This window comes from Crotalus tigris, unplaced genomic scaffold (assembly GCF_016545835.1).
Source record: "Crotalus tigris isolate CLP2741 ecotype Arizona unplaced genomic scaffold, ASM1654583v1 scf7180000019478.12717781048:2074007, whole genome shotgun sequence".
NCBI lineage: Eukaryota > Metazoa > Chordata > Lepidosauria > Squamata > Viperidae > Crotalus > Crotalus tigris.
In genome coordinates this window covers 548,405-570,691 of record NW_024097560.1, presented here as the reverse complement: position 1 = coordinate 570,691, position 22,287 = coordinate 548,405, and the positions used below count along the sequence as shown (strand labels likewise).

At 47.7% G+C, this 22,287-nt stretch overlaps 1 protein-coding gene across 6 annotated transcripts in view; it reads left to right on the top strand.

Annotated features, from left to right (window-relative positions):
- Window positions 1-22,115, top strand: part of KDM2B (lysine demethylase 2B) — a 29,203-nt gene extending 7,088 nt beyond the window's left edge. For 3 of the 6 annotated variants that reach the window (XM_039362650.1, XM_039362652.1, XM_039362653.1), the window contains exons 7-22: window positions 4,483-4,576; window positions 4,800-4,953; window positions 5,546-5,661; window positions 9,770-9,896; window positions 10,237-10,679; window positions 11,828-11,914; window positions 15,491-15,715; window positions 15,946-16,089; window positions 16,275-16,361; window positions 16,883-17,155; window positions 17,416-17,454; window positions 17,770-18,449; window positions 18,791-18,954; window positions 19,061-19,222; window positions 19,462-19,680; window positions 20,679-22,115. In XM_039362650.1, coding sequence (XP_039218584.1) covers window positions 4,483-4,576; window positions 4,800-4,953; window positions 5,546-5,661; window positions 9,770-9,896; window positions 10,237-10,679; window positions 11,828-11,914; window positions 15,491-15,715; window positions 15,946-16,089; window positions 16,275-16,361; window positions 16,883-17,155; window positions 17,416-17,454; window positions 17,770-18,449; window positions 18,791-18,954; window positions 19,061-19,222; window positions 19,462-19,680; window positions 20,679-20,860 — 3,196 coding nt within the window. In that variant the 3' untranslated portion in view covers window positions 20,861-22,115. Of the gene's footprint in view, window positions 1-3,189; window positions 3,402-3,575; window positions 3,873-4,482; window positions 4,577-4,799; window positions 4,954-5,545; window positions 5,662-9,769; window positions 9,897-10,236; window positions 10,680-11,827; window positions 11,915-15,490; window positions 15,716-15,945; window positions 16,090-16,274; window positions 16,362-16,882; window positions 17,156-17,415; window positions 17,455-17,769; window positions 18,450-18,790; window positions 18,955-19,060; window positions 19,223-19,461; window positions 19,681-20,678 lie in introns of those variants that run through there. The other 3 variants (XM_039362654.1, XM_039362655.1, XM_039362651.1) reach the window with 3 other exon arrangements.
- The last annotated feature ends 172 nt before the right edge of the window (window positions 22,116-22,287 follow it).

The window sequence follows — 22,287 nt, the reverse complement described above, 5'->3', positions numbered from 1 at the left end:
AAAGTTTCGTGTTTTTTAAGTTTTGGCCAACTCCAGGCCTGTGTCCTGGTTCATAAGCGGCCTTGATGGCACCCAACTGGGGATGTGCTCAATGTTTGGCCCTTCATTCAAGGCTGGAAGAGGTTCGGCTGTTTTTTCCAATGGGCGATGGATGCCTAGGAAGCAGGAGGAGGATCTCCTGCTCAGAGCAAAATTGAGTGGGAGCAAGAGAGGAGAGAGATGGGCGGGAGAGTGAAGCAGCCGTCACTGTGATTTCTTTCTTCTGCCTCCTCTGATAATAAACAAATTTCCCACTAAATTCCCTCTGTGCGTTTTTGAGCAAAGAGAGGGGCTCACTGCCTCCACGGAAAACTCCCTACAATCCACCTGATCCGTGTGTTCGTGTACGCTGTTTTTTTCTCTGGTCATCTTTCTATCCTGGCCCACCATTTTACGCTATGGATTCTGTAGGGTTCTTTCCTAGCTTTGTTGGTTTTTCTCTGTTCAGCTTGGCCCTCCTGCTGTCCCCCCCCCCACACTTCAAAAAACAAAGCCAGGAGATAAGATTGGGAAGAGATTATTTTTCCCTGGGGGTAGCAGGTGGGAGGGGGTATGGAGGAGAATTCCTGTGCTACCTTTTTTGTGGTTTTGGGGCCTTAATTGCTTGGAATGCTTGCTGGAGGATGGGTGTCCTTTTGTATGGGGAACTCTTTGAGTCCTTGACTCACAGTAATGATAAGAGGGTGAAAGCTGAAGGAAACATCTGCAAAAGATTAGATGTTTGACCCTCAAAGCAATCTCAATTGCCTTTTTTTGGGTGGAGGGGAGTTTTGAATGAACAGGTGTGTCTCTTAGCTCCTGGTGATTTATGGACACAACTTTGTAGCTGGTAGAATAGAGTGGACATATTTGGTCTGCATTCGCACAGCAACGTCTCTGCAAGGGTGTGTGTGCGTTGGTGACAACTTGTGCAGTCGAATCTATTGGATACAGCCGATGGAGGTTGTTGGCTGTGTGTGCGTTGGTGACAACTTGTGCTAGTTGAATCTATTGGAGACAGCTGATGGAGGTTGTCGCTGACTATCAGGGGTCTCTTCTAAAAACAGCTTAACATCTGGGATGCTGCCCTGCACCATTTGGAAAAAGCCGCTGTAAAGAGAAAGGAGTTTTTCTATTTTGAAAACCTAAAATTCTGCGGTTTTGAATGGAGAAAAAAGGAGCAAGGAATCCTGTCGTTAGCCTCTTCATTGCCTCTCTGTTATTTTGTCTCCTTGTTTTAGCATAACATTCTGCAACCTGACCCAGACTCAGGTCTGTCTTTTGCATTGTTGCCACCGGCTGCTTGTTTACTCCATTGTGCAAATGTTTGCTGTACAGTAACATCCGAATGAAAACATTTTGGGGGATTTAAAAAATAGAAGGACAGTTTTTAGCAGAGGCTCCAGCTGGGAATTTCCTCCCCCCCCCTCATAAGAGACTAACCGCCCCCCCCCAAAACGTGACAGGTCCTGCCTTTCGTTGCCTTCTAATTTGGTAGCAATTAAAGAACCGAAAATGCAGGTCCAGTGCTGCCTCCGCCAGGCTGCAGCTTTGAAAATGCCACCATCACGCCTGCTTCTCGGCTCCTCATTCATTTCTTTATGGTTTCTTCCACCCTCCCAGCTCTCTATTATTTTCGGCATCTTTCAAATTTCTCTCCACCCATCGCTGGGGGGGACGCTGAAATAGTCCCCCCCCTTGTTTTAACAAATGAAATGGAGGTCGCTTGGCAAGCTCAGAACCCCCCTGAGCGAAACCCAAATTTCTGTTTATTCCAAGGATTGTGTCTACAAGGGGGGGAGGGTCAGGAAGCTGGAGCTGAAATCTCTTTAAGTTTTGTCCATCGTCCTCTTTTTCTCCCCTTTTCCGGTATTTTTTAACCAAAGGCATATAGGAAGAGGGGCCTCTGGGTGGGAGAGTGGGGTGGGGGCTGGAAAAGAAAGGGAAAGGGGGCCTCTTCCTTCCAAGATGGAGGCTTGAGCGCGTTTCAGGAGCAAGTCCCTTAGAAAAGTTAGGCATTCTGGGCTGTGCTGAACAAACCAGCCCACCCACTCGCTGTCTTTTGAAGAAGTGGGGTTATCCGTGCAGGAGAAGCCGGGCCGCCCCACGTGACTCCAGCCTTACACGGAGAGGAAGCTGTGGAGGTCAACACAAAGGCATCTCTCCAGAGTCTGCTTTGCGGAGAAAAGCTTTGCCCCCTCCCCAATTTCCAAAGCCTCCTTGCCAACCCTGGGGCTTTGGGAAGAGAGAACAGAATATCCTTGGTTAGACCCCAGGATGAAACCCTTTAGACCCAGAGGATCTCCCAAGACTCTTTCTAAAAAATATGAACTCATCCTGACTAAGGTTTCTTAGAGGCAGAGGTTGAGTTTTGGGGTTTACGTGTGGGAAAGAAATGGAGCCCTTAAAGAAGTCTCCGACTGTGTGGGGGGGGGTTCCTGGGGTAGGAAAACTTGCTGGGAGGGAGGGAGCAGAGAAGAGGGCTTGTTTCAGAAGGAAGATTGATTTGGAGAGGGACAAATAATTCCATCCATTCTGTAACGATGGAAATGAGGTTTAATGCCTGGAAGAGGGGCTTGCAAGGCTCAAGCCTTTTTGCTCAAGGCTTGAGCAAAAAGGAACCAGAAATCCGAATATTTGGAAACCTGATTTTTGCAGTGTGCAGAATGCTTCATATCTGAATAATAATGCTTCCTATTTGAGATGGGAATGGGGGTGGGTGGGTGTCTGCTTTCTGTACAATGCGGCTTAGCCTCCGTGCTGCAGGAGAAAAACCTTTTTGTGCATCAATTCATCCAGTTGAAACGACATTCAGCTCAGGCTAAGAACTCCAGTTCCAGTTGTAAGACTACAATATATGCAGATTGTTCATTTGTTTCCAGACTTGTCCTCAGGATAAGCTGAACTGTATTCTCACCTCCCCCCACACCTTCCAGTCTGCACACGATCAAAGGGGTTGTGCTACTAGCATTTTATTTTAAAGGAAAATATTTCATATAATCCCAAACCACCGAGGATCTTTCAGACGTCTGCCAACCTAGTGGCCGGTCACATTCAAAGTTGCTTTCTGCTTCCAAGTTTCTCGCAAGGGGGGGGGGGCTGAATCTCCCCAAACCAGCCCCTGAATGGGTGTCACTTTCGGCTGGACCTAGAGGAAGGGGGAGAAAGGGGGGAAAGAGGAGAGGACTTAGGAGCCTCGGAGGAGGGAAGAAGGACTCGTATTTTGAAAAGGGGCTCCTGCAGGACGTCTAGACTCCTCTGTTGGGGAGGTTGAAGCTTTCCTATGTGCTCCTTGGATATTTTGCCAGCTTTGAATCCGCTTCCCCAACAGGGAAGGTTTAATGGCGCGGCCAGGAAAATCCCGTGCCCAAAAGCCAGACAAGGTAGGCTGTTTTGCAAGGCAGGGCTTGAGTTGCAAAACAAAACGTTTGAGTTGGCTTCCCTTTCTCCTTCCCATTCTCCTTCCCAACTCCCTCCCTCCCTCCCTCCCCACACATTTGCCATTTTCCCCATAACAGCAGCATTGCGTATCCCTGTCAACTCAGAAGAGGTTGCTAGGCAGCTCGCCTTTTTCCCTAACCCGAGACTTTCGGCTCGCCAAGGGAAGACTCGCGAAGGGCACCGTTCTCTGCCCAGCCTGTCGCTGGGAGGATGCGGGCGTCCACCTGGATGGTGTCAGAGGGGAGGGGAAACCGCGGCTGATTGGCGGGAGAAGGGAACCGGGCCAGCGGGAACGCCTGGGGAGTGCAATCAGGGCACTCACGGTCTGGTAGGGGAGGCGAAGGACACACAGGGACACACACACACTGGCACGCTCGGATTGAGGTAGCCAGCAGCCGGAACCAGGAAAAGAGGTTAGTGTGTTGAGCTGTGCACATTTCCTGCGTCTCTTAAGGTGCCCGTGGTGGGCAGGAGGATGGATCGGCAGCGCTGGGTAGGAATGAGAACATCCAGCCAAAAAGGGATGGTGCAAAACTGATTTTAAAGTCTTCCCTATAAGAGTTCTCATAGGAAAAGGAGTGAATGGAGCACTTGAGCCTCCCGCTTTGCTGGAAGCTTGCGAGCGAGGAGTTTGGAAAAACATCGACCCATTAACAGTGTGAGATTCAAGCAGAACTGTTTGTAAACTTTGCCCGTGCAAGGATTGGGAAGAAAAAGCATCTTGTTTTGGGGCTCCAAGGTCCAGGGTTCAAAGTGAGCGCTGAGAACAGAGAAGCAGGCACAGCCCACATAGATGGCCAATTTAATTCGGGCAGCCTCGCTGTGGTGTGCTCCCTTCAAGGAGGAGGGGGAGGTTGCTTGCCTGGTTTGTGTTTTTTTTTTTCCCCTGCAGCAGAAATCCCTCGGCTGCTTCTAAAATCCCACCCAGAGGACGAACAGAGAAGCCTTAATTGGACCTGTTCGCCGATGATCTGCACATTAGAATCCTTCTCGGCGATTTTAAAGAGAGAATCTCTTTCGCAGGTACTGCTTGATGAGCGTGAAAGGATGCTTCACCGATTTCCACATTGATTTCGGAGGCACTTCGGTGTGGTATCACGTTTTCCGGGGAGGAAAGGTAAGCGATGTCTCCGCGGAAGGCAATCCTTTATAAAATCCTTGTCAAGAGCGGAGGCTCAATTTTTTTTCTTTTCAAAATAGGCTTTGGGGAAAGGGGAAATCACCCAGCTAGGAAAGAAAGGCACTCTTGCTGTGCCGTGAATTTAAGATAGAATATTGGACATGCTCATTTGCTTCTTTTTAAATGAGAGGTACCTTCGGGGTTTTCTCTCTGTTTCTAGATCTTTTGGCTGATTCCTCCAACATTGCAGAACCTAGAACTTTACGAGGAATGGGTTGTCTCTGGGAAGCAAAGTGATATTTTTCTGGGGGACCGCGTGGAGCTGTGCCAAAGAATCGAACTGAAACAAGGCTACACTTTCTTCATTCCTTCAGGTAATTCCCTCTTGGAAGAGGATCTGGTTTTTCAAGATCCACCCTTACTGTTGACACATTGGTGGGCAGCCATCGTTAGGTCCAGAGTGAGGAGAGAGATGGACTGGATAACGTACCTTGACACACTCACTGGGAGAAAAGGATTGCATAAAAGTTATGCCTCCCCCCCCTCCCCCCGTTGGTTCTGGACTTGCAGTGTCCTTTTTTTTTGCTAACTATAGGGATGATCCAGCCCAAGGATGTCCAACCATGGCAACTTTAAGACTTGTGGACTTCAACTCCCAGAATTCTCTGGCATGGCTGGCTGGAGAAGTCTGGGAGTTGAAGTGCTCAAGTCTTAATGTTGCCAAGGTTGGACATCCCTGATCCTAGCATTTTCTAGCTCTTTTGCTTATTTCATGTCTTATAGCCTATTCCCAATGCTCTGATCCAGGGTTTGTGCTGCCTCAGCAGCTGAAGCTGAATAGAAAGGCTTTTGAGGCAGATCCTGAAGAAAAACACAGTTTTGTAGGCCGGAGGAGAGCAGGACTTTATCCCCAACATGACTGACTTTTGTGATGTGAGTCCTTTCCTCTCTTCTCTATCTTTTTAGGGTGGATACATGCGGTTTACACCCCAGTTGATTCCTTGGTGTTTGGTGGAAATATCTTGCATAGCTTTAACGTTCCCATGCAGCTTCGCATTCATGAAATTGAGGACAGAACAAGGGTAAGGACTCCTTAGATTTTTGACTTGAGACATTGAATCCTTGTTCTGCAGAAGGTACCATGGCACCTGAATAGGGCACCTTGGTGGCTCTAAGGAAACTTTGTTGGTCTGTGAACTTTTCGGTTTAGGGGTTCAGATATTTGGAGCATTATGCTGAAATCTCAAAACCTAGAAGAGCAAAGGGTGAGGTTCAAAGCAGAGCAAACTGGTGGAGAATTGGTCTTCCCTGCCTAACTGGTCACCAGTTTGGATAAACTTTAATGGTTGGGTTCACCCATGGAATTTAGCAATGGCTTGTTGAGTGATCACAACTGACCACATTCTCGTTCATTCTGAGCCATACATTCTAGTAGAATCAACCAGAATGAGTGGCTTAATGCATCATGCTAAGCCATAAATTATGATTTACAAACCACGATGGCCGAGAACGTACTCTCCACCACATTGTCAGGGTGGAGAGGTTTGTTGCTTTAATGGTTTCTGCAATCTCAATTTGTTCCATCTTATTAGCCAACTAGGTTTAACACAATTATAGCTTATCACACATGGGCATCTAATTATCTTTTAAGTGCAACCTTTCAAGGCCTGATTTCTCTTGTGGGGAAAAATTGGAATTCTGACAAGTTCCTGGATTTCCAGGGAAATTCTAGTCTTTGTAGGGGGTGGGCTTTTGATAACTTAACAAGCACTTTTCTCGTTCCCCAGGAAAGTGGCCAGTTTGGGCATCACTCTGTAGAGCTAAAGAATGCTCTTGAAGAAGCTTTAGTGGTTTGCTTTGAGATGATGTAGAATTGAGATTTGATTTGGGGATGTGTCTCCGTCCTCTGGAATTCTGGTGGGTCTCTACTTCCAGGGTTACAGACCAGTTGCTCGTTTTTCCCAGCGCAGTCATCAAAGTTACGAGTCTGTTTGCTTTCAGCCTCTTCTTGTATATCCACGACAAACTTGCTGTGGTTAAGTCAACCAGGTTTACTCAAGTAAGGTGTTTGAATTCTCACTGCATGCTGAGTTCTTCAGTGATGGTTTGAGTTGGGTTTCCATAACAGACATTCGCTATAGTAGACTACGAGTCATGGTATTACAGAAAGAAGGATTTCAACCTGTGGGTGATTTAGACATGAGGATTTGCCACTCGGGAGCATCCTTCGTACAGGAGACAAAAAAAGTCAAGGGAGTGGCCACAACAGCTGGGTGCGAAGAGTGAGGAAACATTGCTCCGCCCCCTTCTTTCTGATTGGTTCCCCAGTGGTGGAAAAGGGTTTAGAATGTTGGGTTTTGTCATGGAAACTGATTGGCTCTCTAAAAGCTAGTAAATCACCACTCTGATCAACTATTTCTAGGGAATTCTGGGATTTTCCCCCCCCCCCCATGCATCATCACTATCCCTGCTGTTGGGCACATCTGTATCTTGCTGTTCCAGATGTGTTGGGCCTTTCCAACCCATTGTCAAGATTGATGCCCATGCCATTGTCCCCTGTCTTCAAAGGGCGCTTTTGGGACCGAATCTCTTTTAGAAGAAGATTGGAACAAATGCCTTGATTTTCTGATAGGTCCATCCCAGCTTGAGAGGATCAGGCTTCTCCACCTGGACATGTACACACATGCCAATCCCGAGATTGTGTAGGCTTCAGCTGTAATGCAGAGGACAGTTAAGAAGATGAGTTAGGACAGTTGGAATATCCACAGCCCATGTTGATTTTCAAAAGGCAAGTTGGGGACCACTGTAAAAATCTTGAGATATTGAGAGGCTGGATTCTTCTCCAAAGTGTGTGAGAAAGTGAGTCCCTATCTGAAACAATATCTAAGGCTCATCTTTATTGGTAGCCTTCAATCATGATTGTAGTCAGGTTTACTTAGAACAAAAGAGACCAACAAGCAAAAGAGAGGTGTAAAAATACATGCAAGATGGATCAGGGTGTACTGATGACCCTGGATGTGATTTCTCTCTTCTGGTTCTTCTTCTCAAACATTGTCTGCTAAAGGGCCTATCAGATGACTACACAAGGAAGACAACCTTAAGATCCTTTGTAGCCTACTTCTGCTCTCCTTGTCTTTCAAGGTGAATAGTTGTTACCTGTATTCCCTGACTGTCTAAATTCCTTTCCTAACAACTTGTCTTCTCCACCTGGACATGTACACACGCGTGCCAACCCCAAGCCAAAGTTGGATTCTTGCAAGAATCCCAGATTTTGTCTTCCTTTCAACGTAGAGTGAGGGCCAAATATGTCATGATTTGACCCACAACAAATATATAACTCGGCGCAAGACTGCCTGGGCATGTTGCAGGTGGTGGCTAGTTGCTGAGGGACATACTCTTAAACATCTCTAACCTTCTCATGAGAACAGCCACCTTCCTGGATCAGAGGAGAAGACTACTCTGAACAGAAAGTTGCTTCCAACTATCATAATTCAAAAACTGGTAAGAGAAAGTGTTAATTGAATTTATACCTGTCCAGCTCCCTGCAACATCTTGGCTTGCAAGGGAGAAGTCCTTGTTTTTTGGGGGGGTGCAAATGTTTTTTTGCAGATGTGCAAAAGGAAATGTAGAGACAGACAGCCATGGGACAGAGTCCAGAGAGGCGAAGTTATTAGGAACTCAAATTGATGCTTAGAGATTGACACACACCCCCAGCATGGGAGCACTGCATGCTTTTCACTGTCTTCAGTATTTTTTTTTTTTTTTCTTTTAAAAAAGCATTGGTTTCCCCCATTCGCCCCCCCCTCCCAAAAAAAGAGGCAGAACTAAATTTGGTGAATTGCAAAAAAAAAAAAAAAAAAAAGAAGAACCTGTCAGGAAAGCATTGAGCAAATGATGTCTTTAATATATTCCCCAGGCGTGTGGCTGAAAACCTTTTGAAGGCCGAGGGGTGGAAAGAGGCATCTTCCTATTTGTAAGTCAAATTCTTTTGCAAATTTTGTTTCCCGCAGTGCTCTCTTTGTTGTAAAATTAAATGGGGGGAGAAAAATGCAGGATTTGAGTTCCTTATATGAACGTCGCTCTTTTGACATTGGTGAGGTCCTTCCCAAATTTTGGAAGTCCCCTCTAAATAGGCAGGAATGACAGAATTCTTGGGAAGTCTGAGACTTGCAACTCTTGCTGCAGGTTAGGGAGGGGTCTCCAATACCCCAAATTTGAATGGCAATTATGCATATTTAGGAATGGCCGTTTGGAGAATGTAGAATGTTTCTCTGTCTTCCCAGCAAAGCATCCAAGGCTGAGTCTCTCGGATCTCCAGAGAAACAAATTATGGACCACCAGGTGATATAGACTTCCTGCTCCAGAATCTGAACCATCACCAACACAATAAATTATACCAATCCAGAAATAAGAGTGGGTCTAAAGATGGGGAAGAAACAGACATTTGCCAGGGCTCCGAGTCAGGGCTGAGGTCCTACCAGTCCTGTCATTTTGACTTGGCACATGTGGGCACTTTTGCAGGTTTCTAGGAGACCAGGATTGCAAGAGAATTTTGAGCAGACATCTTTTCCAATTTGCAAACTTGGCAGGACTGAAAAGGGATTGTCCTTTAGCCATGAACAAGCAGATATTGAATTTATTCCATGGTTGCCCAGATCTAAAGTTAAGATCTAACCTCTAAGATAATCAAAAGCACAAGCAGAGGTGTCTACTGAGGTGCATGATTGTGTATGTGTCAAAAAAAATATAGATCTTGACTTTTTAGACCCTGAGTATGGATGCTCCTGAGGGCAAGGGTTAGTCCTCAGCTGGCCTCTTGGTCACTCAGTTCTGATCAGAAGTTCTTTTAGATGTCCGAGGAATGAGAACATGAGGCAGAACAAATCATGTCGTTGGTTGGTTGGCTTGTGTTTGTGTTGTGTGAGCCGGTCACTGTGGTTTGGAAATCATGGTTAATGCCTTGGCCAGCCTATGGATCCAGCTGGTGTGGTGACTTCTTCAAGAGGAGCATGACTAATAGTGATTGATTGTGAAGTCAACTCATGCAAGATAAAGTTCTATGTTAAGCTGAAGGTCTGTCTAATAAATTACCTCTCACAGGAAGATGCAAATTGTTGATCCATTGGTCTGAGCAAATTGTGGGCTAATTGACCTGCATTCAGACACGTTCCTATGTTTCCCCCCCCCCAGGTACAAGCCAAGTTCCGCTACCCATTTTACTATGAGATGTGTTGGTATGTTTTGGAGAGATACATGTTCTGTCTAACCCAGCGCTCTCATTTCAGCAGGGAGTATCTACAAGAATCAATGTTAATTGGTAAGTAATTTGCCTGTACCTCAGTGTGTTTTTGGAGTAGCAAGGAGGAGAGATGGAAAGGTGCCCTTGGTTGCAGAAACTTTTTCAAGTAGACACTGGACTGGATAATTCAGTAACTCAAAGACATGCATGAAGACTCTCTCTCTATTTGTTTATAAGGGTTGGTGCCCCGCTTCAGATTGTATATTGAAAAGAGCAGAGATTTGGGGGATAAACCAGCGTTCTGAAAGATAGAAATAATTGAGGTTCAAGTTGAACTAAAACTTTGGTGCTTCTTGTGGAGGTCTCGGGGCACTTGATCTTCTGGAAGGTTTTAATTTGTCTTCTTCTCTGCTCCCAGATACCACGAGGAAACGTAGCTTGGACAGCTTCTCATCCGATTCCTGGGGAGACATGGATGAGGATTTGTGCGATGTTGGTTCCCAGGAAGACAAGGACAACAACCCAGAAAAAGTCCCCAAAATCTCATCTGACGTCCCCTCTTCTCCTAACAGCACACACTCGGAGGGGAAGGAGATGTTGGGGAAGAAACCAAAATCTCGCTTCTTCAAAAGGACTCTGTCCAACGAGTCGGAGGAAAGTATAAAGTCAGCCACGGTGGACTATTCCAAAACCCCCGCAGGGTCTCCTGCCACGGAGGTCCCCGCCAAGTGGACTCACTTGACCGAATTTGAGCTGAAAGGTTTGAAGGCCCTAGTGGAAAAACTAGAATCTCTTCCGGAGAACAAGAAATGCGTCCCCGAAGGCATTGAAGACCCTCAAGCTCTCCTGGAAGATATGAAGGTGGGTAATGGACAAACGTTTCCCTCTGTAGACCTGAGACGTGATTCGTTGGTTGGTGGCTTAGTGTGTCGATTAAGCCCAATCGGTGCCATTTACAAGTCATGGCTTATGGTTTAGTACATGTTCTTGTGCTGTTGGGTTGAGGTCTCATGGCATGTAGAAAGTACCAAGTTCAGGGACACACGTGACACGGCTTGGCTAGTGCTGTGAGGATAGTTGTAAGCTTTAACCATGCCCACTCATGCGGTTTCATTTGGGAATAAAGTCTATGGCTGGTGTCAACGGGTGGTCTTCAGAGGTGGTAGGAGAGAATAAATCTCCCATTTCTTTCGGGAAAGTGATGTTTGGGACTTAAGCAGCAATTAGCAACCGTCATTAATGCTTGATGCGCAACACAGATATTTAAAATTGTGGCTAGGGGTTGCAGACAGAAAGAAGAGGAGAGGAGAGACTCTATCACCCAAGGGTTTTAATCCTTTTTTTATTATGCATTTTTAAAATCTTATACGTGGTCATCCTTTTTGTTTCATTTCTTTCTTATCTTCTTTTGTATTTCAATTAAAAAAAGGATTATATGGTACAATAACCCACTCAAGAGTTTAAATTTAGTCTTTGGAAAATTGAAATCTGTAAGGCCCTTTTTTACTTTTCTTTCAGGAACAAAGGCGGGCTTTGCATTCTTTTATCTCTTTTGCCACCCAAGAAGGAAATTGACAAAATACCCATAAAATAACACAGTGCTTTGCCTTATTTCTAACAGTGATTTGTTTGCTGAGCCAAGCCAAGATTATTTTTGTTTTATGGGGGAAAGCCTCAAGGGCACCTTTTCACGCAGGAGCCTCTACCCAAAGCCAGAAGTTATAGTTTTGCCGCCGGCATCCTTGTAACTCGGATTCACACAATACGCCGAGCCCAAGTCCAATTAAACCATTTTTATTTGGTTTGCCTGGGATGACCAGCCGAAATAGGCTTTTATTATGGTTTACTGAATAAGTCAACATGGTTGGGTCCACGCACGTGCAAACTTAACGAGACCTGGTTTGTGAAGCCCAATGATTTTTTTAAATGAAGCCTAAAATGCAGGAGATGGTGTGAAATCAGCCCTTGCAAAAACCCTGATATTTCCTTTTCCTTCCTTTTGGAAACAGAACATCCTGAAGGAACATGCAGAGGATGACCAGAGTCTGGCCATTTCTGGGATCCCCGTGGTATCCTGGCCTAAGAAAAACGCAAAGGTAGGATTTGGGCCCATCCTGGTTTCTTTTGGTCGCAGGCCTCAATCCTTAAGTCACCACTGGTTTTTTTTCCTGAAAAGAGATTTTCACCACCACCCCTGCCCCCCCCCCAAAAGGAGTTTCCTCCACGGTGTGTTTCTGGCATAATTTTAGCTCTTTTGTTGAGCCCCGTTTGCGCTTCCTGGTGCATTTGCATGTCTGGAGAACCCAGCGTTATTCCCCCCCCCCCAAGGAATTGCTGCTCCATGTAGAGACATGTGGTTGCTTTAAGGGTGACTGTTGCTTTAAATGTTGTGCCTTTAAGGTCAGACAGCACACCAAAGCACGATTTGGTATATTCCTTTGGCACGTGTGGAGAAATATTTAATATTTTTAAGTCTGTAAAAATATATTTCCTGTCTCCCAGGGGCCTGGCAGGGCCGGTGCTTCTGCAGCCCCCCCCCCATGTCTCAGGGCTGCTTCCGCTGCCCTTTTGTGGGTGGACACAAAACGGGTCCCTTTGCAAGGACTCCCCACCCCGTCCCCGTGCAAGGGGGTTTAGCAAGGCAGGAGCCCCCTCCTCCAAAATGGGTCTGGCAGGCCTCCCTCCCCCTGGGGGCATCCTCCCCCAGCAAAGACCCTCCCTCTGCCTCCTCCCTCCTCCCCCCTCGGCTGGCTTCCTCCGCCCGGGCAGCCAATGGAGAGCTCGTCTTTTGTTCCACTCCGGTTTAGCTTGCCATTGGCAGCCGAGGAAGCTCAGCCTCTTCCTGGCTCCTCAGGGCTCATGCATATGGATGAGGGCCTTCTCCGCTCTTCCTCCTCCTCCTCCTCCTCCCGCTGGGGGTAAGGAGAGGCCAGGAGCACCACCGAGGCCGGACAGCTGGGTTACAGCCCCACTGCCAGCCATGCCAGCCCGGCCCCTGCTGGGCTCCCCGTGAGAGATGGCCATGTCCGCCAGCCCTGATGAGGAAGACTACGACTCAGAGCAGGACCAGGTGGGGTCCTCCTGGGTTTGTGCTTGTGTGTGTGTGCATGCAGGGGCTGCATGTCTGGGTGGGTGTGCAGGCTTGCTTGCATGCATGGCGGTGGGTGGGTCTGCCTGGGTTTTTTTTTTTTTCCTGGCAAGCAAAGTTTGCACCTGGAGCCTCTTCTGCTTTGCTAGGGGTTGCAAGAAGGCAGGAGGGGGTCCTCCTTCCAAAGGGGGGCAGGCCAAGGAAGTGGGGTTGGGGGGAGAAGACCTTCCAAAGCCAGCATCCGGCCTGGACTGCCGTCTTCCCCCTTCTTGGGGCTGGAACTCCGGCCTCAGTGGGAAGCAGGGTCTTTGGGCTGGAAGGAAGGAAGGAGAGGAAGGAGGGAGGGAGGAGAGAAAGAGGGAAGGAAGGCAAAAATAAGGAGGGAGGGAAGAAAGGGGAGAAAGAAAGAGAGGGAGGGAGAGGGAGAGGGTAAAGGGGTCTTCCCACTGTAGTTTTTTTGTCGTTTTTGTTTTATTCTTTTCAGAGAAAGATGCTGCTTTGACTTTGCTTTGCAGGAGATTTTTAACCGAAACAATCGGGTTTTTTTTTTTCTTTAATCAGAAGGGGCAGGAAGTTAGATCTTGGATGTGCTTTGGAGATCTGTGAAATACCTTCAGCTAGGAGTGAACGGAGGTGTGCCTTGTGTGTGTGCTGTGTGTGACAGTTTCCTTACAATTGTCTCCCTTCACACCCTCCCCCCCCATGGAAGACTTAATCCTATCAAGATAGGGAATGGATGCCTAGGACATCTTAACAGGGGTCCTATAATGTGGGCAGGGGGAGAAAGGACCACCTCCCAACTGACAGCAGAGCCAATTTTGGGAAGCTACTAGGATTTACCAATTTAAATTTGCAAGGATCGTTTAGTATTTAGAAGTGAAAAAGCAACCTTTTTTTTTTAATCTTTACCCTCAGAACTAAGGTGTAATTTTTTACCTGGCTCTCTTCATCTGTCTCAAGTTTGTTTAAGTATCCAACTGAAAATATATTTCTTAATTCCTTGATTTGTCGTTGGACCTCTGTGATGACTCTTTTGTAATATTCCTTCTCTATATTTCCTTATTCTGCCTTTTAACATTTATCAGCGCAATGAATTGGGTTGTTTATACTTAGTCTTGTAAGTTTATTACGTTTGTGGTTGGGTTAAAAATACCAAACAGTATTCATTATTTTTGTAAAAAAATGAACATTGTTTTTTTTAAAAAATGTTTTAATTGTTTTAGAATTGCTTGCCACCTGGGATCAGTGGGTTGAGATGGGTAGCTATAGAAATTATTTTTTAAAAAATAAAGTGGATCTAATTTAGGGTTCTGTAGCTACTAATGTAACTACTAGAATGTATTTTTTTTAAAAAAAGAATTATTTGTTTTGGTCATTGTTTTAAATTAAAAGCTGCACATGAAGCCAGACTCAGTTCTGTAGTTAATATTGGGCCCTCTCAAAGATTTTTAATTATTTTTTAATTGATCCCTTTGGTGTCTTGGCTTAGAACTGGGAATCCATCAAAGGATCCAATAAAAAAAAATCTTAGAAGTCAGTAAAAATGGCTGCTAAAAAACCTCTAAGTGTCCCTCAATAATTTCTTACTGTTGGTTTTCTGCAGCTGATCCATAGATGAAATTTCCAGGCTAATCTTCCAGTTATACTTATTTTATTTATTAGTTCAATTTGATGACATTCAACTCCAGACAATTCTGGGTGATTCACAACATACCAAACAGCATAGAAAAATGGAAACAACAGAGAAAGCAAAATCAAACGTTAGTTTTTAGAAAGGATTATAAAAATTCTCAATCTGCTAAAACTCACAAAGATTTTACAGGAATGGAAGTTTGCTGATGTGTGTTAACTCTCACGGAGGTCCATCACCATGATTTGGCACTTTCTCCAAAAGGAACATAAGAAATCAAATATACAAACTGCATTTTTTCCCTCGTGTTTCTTGGCCCAAAGTCACCCAGCCTGTTTTCACGGCCAGGGCGGAATTAGAACTCACAGTCCTAACCGACAGGATTCCTCCTCCTCTATTACAATCAATTTGCGAGGTCTTTTTAACCTTTCCTTTCGTGTTGATACTTTCCAAGCTGACTCTCTACGAATTCTTTAGGACAGTGTTTCTCAACCTTGACAATTTTAAGGCATGTGGACTTCAACTCCCAGAATTCCACAGCCAGCAATGCTGGCTGTGGAATTCTGGGAGTTGAAGTCCACATGCCTTAAAATTGTCAAGATTGAGAAACACTGCTTTAGGGCTACTTGGCCTGCATCTTCCGTGGTGTTAGACCCGGGTCCATCTGGCTAACTTTGTACAACGGCGAGGCCGAAAAGCTCTGTTGCTCCCCGGCCTCCGTTGCCTGCGCCTCTTTAATCTCATTTTGTGGTTTACCGGACCGTCCCCACTCAGAAAAGCTGCTCCTTGGGTTTGCAGAAAGAGGAACTTGTAACCAAAGTTGATCGCAAGCCGTAACGTCTTTGCCCCTACAAGGGTATCAGCCTTGTAGTCCTTGGGACCAGCTTTGCAACGGCCACCCGGATGGCAGGGCGTCCCCCTTCAAAAATCCCACCGTCCCTCTTTCTTTCCCAGAACCGGACTGTTGGGCGTCCCAAGGGGAAGCTGGGTCCTTCCTCGGCCGTGAAGCTTGCAGCGAATCGGACGACTGCAGGCGCGCGCCGGAGAAGGACGCGATGTCGCAAGTGCGAGGCCTGCTTGAGGACAGAGTGTGGCGAATGTCACTTCTGCAAGGACATGAAGAAGTTTGGGGGGCCTGGCCGGATGAAGCAGTCCTGCATTATGAGGCAGTGCATCGCGGTAAGCACCGTCGCGGTTCACCGGGGCGGGAAATCGGGGTCCACCTCAACTCCCAGAAGTCCTCGGTTTGTGGGCTGGCTGAGGAATTCTGGGAGTTGAAGTCCACGGCTCTAAAGCTGCCAGGCTCGGAGACCCCTGCTCCAAACGATCAAGCAGAGGCCTCGTCTGCTCCAATAGCTTTTGCGGCCGTTTCGGATCCCCTGACCTGTCCTTTATTCCTGCCTCCGTAGCCGGTGCTGCCTCACACCGCAGTGTGCTTGGTGTGTGGAGAAGCCGGCAAGGAAGACACAGTGGAGGAAGAAGAGAGCAAATTTAATCTGATGCTTATGGAGTGCTCAATCTGCAACGAAATCATCCACCCGGGGTGCCTCAAGGTAAGGACAGGGCTTTTGGGACTTGGGTCTACAGGTTGTCCACAACTTACGACACAGCTGAGCCCGAGATATCCGTTGCTAAACAAGACATTTTCTCTTTCTACCCATCTCTCTCTCTCCCCCCTCTTTTTCTTCTCTCTCTCTCTCTCTCCCTCCCTCCCTCCCTCCCTCCCTCCCTCCCTCAGGTCCGAGAATCGGATGGCGTGGTGAACGAGGAGCTTCCGAATTGCTGGGAATGTCCAAAGTGCAACCATGCTGGAAAAACGGGGAAAGTGAGTTTTACAGCAATGATTTCGTTGCCTGGAAAAGGAAACAAAAAGTATTTTTTATGTGTTTTGCCCACTGAGTCTTTGTCGGCCTCCAACGGTGACTTTTTACCGATTGGACGGGGGGGGGAGAGCCCCTTTCCCCCCCCCACACACAGATCTTTTAACAAGGTCGTAAAATGGGGCAAAACTCATTTAACAAATGTCTCGCATAGCAACGGAAATTTGGGACTCAATTGTGGTGGGAAGTCAAGGGCTTCCTGTATAAAAAGAGTAAAAACAATAATCTCCTCACACACACACAAGTCTTTTGCTTTTGAGATCCCAATCCTATTTCTGTTCTGCTTTGTTTGCAATAAAGCTCAGCTGATCTAATTTGTGGATCCCTTCAGGTTTCCTCCTGCAATGTAACAGCACCATGTTGCTCCCTAATTTAGTGAGAGAATGAGGGTTTCTGCAGCCCTTTCCGGGAGGGGAAAAAAAAGGCATAAGATATAAAGTTTGCTTGTGTGTTTTGTCTCTTTCTGGCGTACAAGCAAAAGCGGGGTCCTGGGTTCAAGTACGCCTCCAACCTGCCGGGCTCTTTGCTCAAGGAGCAGAAGATGAACCGGGAGAACAAGGAAGCCGTCCCCGAGGTCCCCAAGCGGAAAGTCGAGTGCGAGGAATCGCCCCGCAAGAAATCCGACGAGCGCCCTCCGAAGCCCCCGCTGGACCCTCTCCTGAGGAGGAAGTCGGAGGAAGCCCACCTGCGCCGCAAGCGGAAATTTGAGAAGCCCCAAGAGCCGGCGATGAGGAAGCGGGTAAGACGGGGAAATCGCCTCCCTTGGATGTTTTCAGCCGAAAGGCAGGAGAAGGTGCCTCCGTAGGAGAGGCGTAGTGGAGGGGGATCAGGAGCTGGGACCCCCAGTAAAAATGGCCACTGCCCTGGTGTATCTACCACCTCTCCAACTTCAAGCCTTGCAAACTTTATTCCCCAGAATTCCCCCAGCCAGCATGGGAGGAATGACTTCCAATCAATAAAATCCCTGTTTTCCCTCCTTCCTTCCCTCTCTGACCGTAGCTAAAACTGGGCAAAGAAGAGAAGCTGTTCAGGAAAAAGGTAATTTCTTCATTTGTATGGATTTCTCCCACCCCCAGGGATTATACAGGTAGTCCTCGACTTACAACCGTTCATTTAGTGACCGTTCAAAGGTACGAGGTACTGAAAAATAGGACTTCTGAATGTTTTTCACACTGATGACCGTTGCGGCATCCCTAGGGTCACGTGATCCAAATTCAAAATTGGCAACTGACTCATAAGTGTGACAGTTGCCGTGTCCCGGGGTCACGTGATCCCCTTTTGCGAACTCTGACAAGCAGAGTCAGTGGGGGAAGCCATTGGTACCATTGCTATTGGTATCCTCCCCCTTTCTAGAGGCGCTCCTGGAAGACCCCCGACGATCGGGTGGCCGCCCTCAAGCCCCTGCGGCGCTTCAAGCAAGAGCCGGGCGAGGCCTTCCCGGAGGAGCCTCCAAAAACCAAGGAGAGCGACCAGTCGCGTTCCAGCTCACCCACGGCGGGGCCCAGCTCGGAAGGGGCCGAGTCCCGGGAGAAGAAGAAATTCAAGATCCGCCGGAAAGCGCGCCTGCCGAACAAGGAGCTGAGCAAGGAGCTGAGCAAGGAGCTAAACCAGGAGATCCAGAAGACGGAGAACAGCCTGGCCAACGAGAACCACCAGCCGCCCATCAAGTCGGAGCCGGAGAGCGAGAACGAGGAGCCCAAGCACGGCCTCGGCCTGGAGCGGCCGCATCCGCTCAGCAAGGGCTTCAACGGGACGCCGCGGGAACTCCGCCACCAGCTCCTCTCCAGCCTCCGCAGCAACAGTACCCCTAGGGCCGTCGCCCGGCCCCCGCCTTCCCTCTCGCCTCCCAAGTGCATGCAGATGGAGCGGCACGTGGTCCGGCCGCCCCCCATCAGCCCCCCGCCGGACTCGCTCCTGCTGGATGATGGAGCGGCCCACGTGATGCAGAGGGAGGTGTGGATGGCCGTCTTTGGCTGCCTCAGCCCCCGAGAGCTCTGCGTCTGCATGAGGGTGTGCCGGACCTGGAATCGGTGGTAAGGATTGGGGGGCCCTATGAGGAACGGGGGGGGCAGGTTTGAACTGGGTGTCAGGGGCCCCTTGGGAACTGCCACAGTTGTGGCTCTGGCCAGGATAAAGAGAGGCTAGAATTCAGTGAGGCTTAGAAAAGCTGGGTGTTGTCCTTCACTGGGGTCAGTGAAGAAGCCTGATTCCCTTAACAACTGAGGCAAGAAAAGTCATAAAACGGGGCAAATTCATTTAACAAATGTCTCACTTAACGACAGAAAATGTTGGGCTCAATTGTGGTAAGTCGAGGACTACCTGTATTTCAGGCCTTGTATTTTTCCCCAAGATGTGTCTGTCCTCTCTCCTTCAGGTGCTGTGATAAAAGACTGTGGACCAAAATAGACCTCAACCATTGTAAATCCATCACTCCCCTGATGCTGAGTGGCATCATCAGAAGACAGCCGGTCACGCTAGACCTGAGTTGGACAAATATATCGAAAAAGCAGCTGAGCTGGCTTATCACCCGCCTTCCAGGTAGGCTCCACCTTGGCGATTCCTGCCTTAGCAGATGAGGGAGGGAGCAGGACTGTCATGCAATTAGGGCCACTCTGCGGAGGGTGACATTCTTCCCTCTCCATAGGTCTCCGGGATCTGCTTTTGGCTGGGTGCTCGTGGATTGCCGTGTCCGCTCTCTGCAGCTCCAGCTGTCCCCTTCTTCGAACTCTGGACAGCCAATGGGTGGAAGGCCTGAAGGATGCTCAGATGAGAGACCTTTTGTCACCGCCAACTGACAACCGGCCAGGTGCCTATTCCCATTTTTTGACTCCTGCAGCAAGACTGGGAGAGAAAGCGGAGTATAACAACCAGTTTTCCCATATTTGGGGTCTCGTGATGGCCTCACGAGCGTAAGCCTAGAAGCTTGAAAAGTCTTGCATTTTGGTGTGTGGGGGGGGTCCCTCCAGGCGTGGCTGAGCCTGTTGAATCACAGCCTCTGCAGATGAAATAACAACAGACTTTGCTGCCTTTTTGTTGCTTGCGCAGGCCAGATTGACAACCGCAGCAAACTGCGCAACATCACAGATCTCCGCCTGTCCGGCTTGGACATCACGGATGCTTCTCTGCGTCTGATTATCCGGCACATGCCTCTCCTGTCCAGACTCAACCTCAGCTACTGCAATCACGTGACAGACCAGTCCATCAACTTGCTAACGGCGGTGGGGACCACCACGCGGGACTCCCTAACCGAGGTTATTTTGAAAGGTAGGCTGGGAGAGATTCGACAGGTAGAGTTATGGGAAAGATTTTTGCGCACCTTGATTTAGTGGTCCACCTGCAATCTTAAACAGTCCCAGAAGAGAATCCTGCTGGAGCGGCGAAGGTGGGGATGGAAAGAGCTGTAGAAGCAGTCACTTTCTGATTAATGCTGCCATGAACCTCGCATAATTCTTTTAATACAGGAAGCCCTCGACTTATAACCATTTGTTTAGTGACATTCACGAAACAAAGAAGTGCAAAGAAGGGACTTATAGCCTGGTCCTTGTACAGGCAACCATCGCAACATCCCCTCAATCAAGTGATCAAAATTTTGGTACTTGGAACTGGCCTGTGTTTACCATGGCTGCAGCATCCCCAGATTGCTCTTCGCAACTTTCCCAGCCAAATTTCAACAGGAGGGAAGCCAATTTGCTTAACAACGGTGCAATTCACTTAAAAGCTGCAATGATTTGCTTAACAACCACACCCCAAAAAATGGCAAAATTGCCCGGTTAGCCACAAAAAATCTGGTCCCAACGAGGGCCGTGATTCAAGGACTCCTTGAAATGTTTGGAGATGGACTGATTGCTTGCATTGACTTATGGTCAAACTCGGACCGCAGGTGTTCCTTACACCTTACAATGGAGCCCCAAATTTCTGTTGCTAATGAGACATTTGCTAAGTGAGTTTTGCCCCCATTTTACGGCCTTTCTTGCCACCGTTGTTAAGCTAAACGCTGCAGTTGTGAAGCTGGCAACGCAGCTGTTAATCTGGCTGTTTGTCAGAAGGTTGCAAACGGGGATCACATGATGCCGGGACACTGCGACCGTCATAAATGTGAGTCAGTTGCCAAGAGCAACTGAATTTTGATCAGATGGCCGCCGGGATGGTACAGTGGTCGTAAGTGTGGGAAACGGTTGTAAGTCCCTTTTTTCTGTGCCGTTGTAACTTCGAGGAGCAGCAGTCATGGTTCCTTGACATCCCTCCTCTCTTTGTGCTTCCAGACTGCAACAGGGTGACGGATCAGTGCCTGTCATACTTCAAGCGCTGCGGGAGCATCTGCCACATCGACCTCCGTTATTGCAAGCAGGTCAGCCGGGAAGGCTGCGAGCGCTTCATCGCCGAGATGTCGGTCAGCGTCCAGTTCAGCCAGGCAGAGGAGAAGCTGCTGAAGAAGCTGAGCTAGTATTGACAAGGACACAGTTTTCAAGGGAGGCGAAGAAGCAGGGCGAAAAAAAGGACCGAAGGAAGTCGGAGGGGTGTTTCCCCCACTCACCCACCCGACACGCGGCTTGGATGTCGTGCGAACAGACCCGACTGTGCAGGAATGTACGGCAGGCAGCCAGGTTAGGAATCTGGCGCTCTGGGGGGCCATCGGTGTTCCTTCCTGGGATTTTCACGTGCCGAGAAAGATACGGACGGGCCGACTCAGAACTGTGGCCGGAGCGCCTGTACATTTGGTTTAAGACTTTCTCCAGGCCTCCGAAGCGAAACGCTCGTTCTGCTCTGGTGAAGGTCCCCCTGCCTCTTCTTGCCTTCGGGACTGGTTGGTTTGTTTTTTTCCTTCCCGTTATATGTTGACCTTATGCAAAACTATTTTTGTACAAATCCCTTTAAAAAGTTATTTATGCAAAGTTCTCGGATGCATTTCCGGCGTTTTGACTTGGGTTTTGCGTTGCCAAATGTTTCTGGAGTAGGGGGAGCAGACTTCGGAAAAGAGACACAACCGATCGAAATGGATATTCCCCACTTTTGAAGGGGTGAAGGGAAAACAGGGGCATACTTTATGATGGGGGAGGGGGAAATAGCATGTTTTGTATGCCGCTTTGTATACTCAAGCAACACAGTAAGGCATGTTGTGGAAAAGAGGTGTACAGATGAAGGATGAAAGTGTTATTAAATTCTCCCCGTATAAAGTCCATTTTCCCTTTAATTTTGAAAGCTTTTCAGTGACAGCTAGTCTCCTGGAAAAGCATTAAGATATTGGGCCTTTGAAACCCATCTGCAAGTTAAGGAGTTCTGGTTTTTTAAAAAAATGAATTGTTATAATTTAACTTGGTTAACTATTTTTTTTTTAAAAGTGGGTGGGTGGGAATTCAATATACAGTACATTTAAGTGCCATTGTTGTAAAGTGGTCTCTCTCCGATTGATTTCCTTCCTCATGCATTTTTACCTCTGTTGAAATTTGTATAAATGATTGTACAAAAATAAGAGGCTAGGTGGGCAAACTGCTCGTTTGTATTATACATGTTGAACCTTTGTAATAATTTCCTGGAAAAGCCCCCCTGGCTTCAACCCCCCCCTCCGTTGTTTTCCAAGAGCAAACTCGGACAGTAAAGAGATTCCGCGTTCAGTTGTTCTTCGTTAATGGCACTTGTGATCCAGGGGAATCCAGTTGCTTTGTCCCTTGGGGAAAGTAAAAACTTTTCATAGAAGATCATCCTTTGCTTACCTGGTGGTGTGTTTTTCCCTTTTCACCAGCATCTCCAAGTCACAAACCCTTCAGGTGAAGCTGTCAAGCCTATAGGTTTAATACTGCCAGAGGGAAAAACAAGCGTCTCTGCTCGTCTGGGCTTTTTCGCAGCAAGGAGGCAGAGGAAAGCAGACCCAAA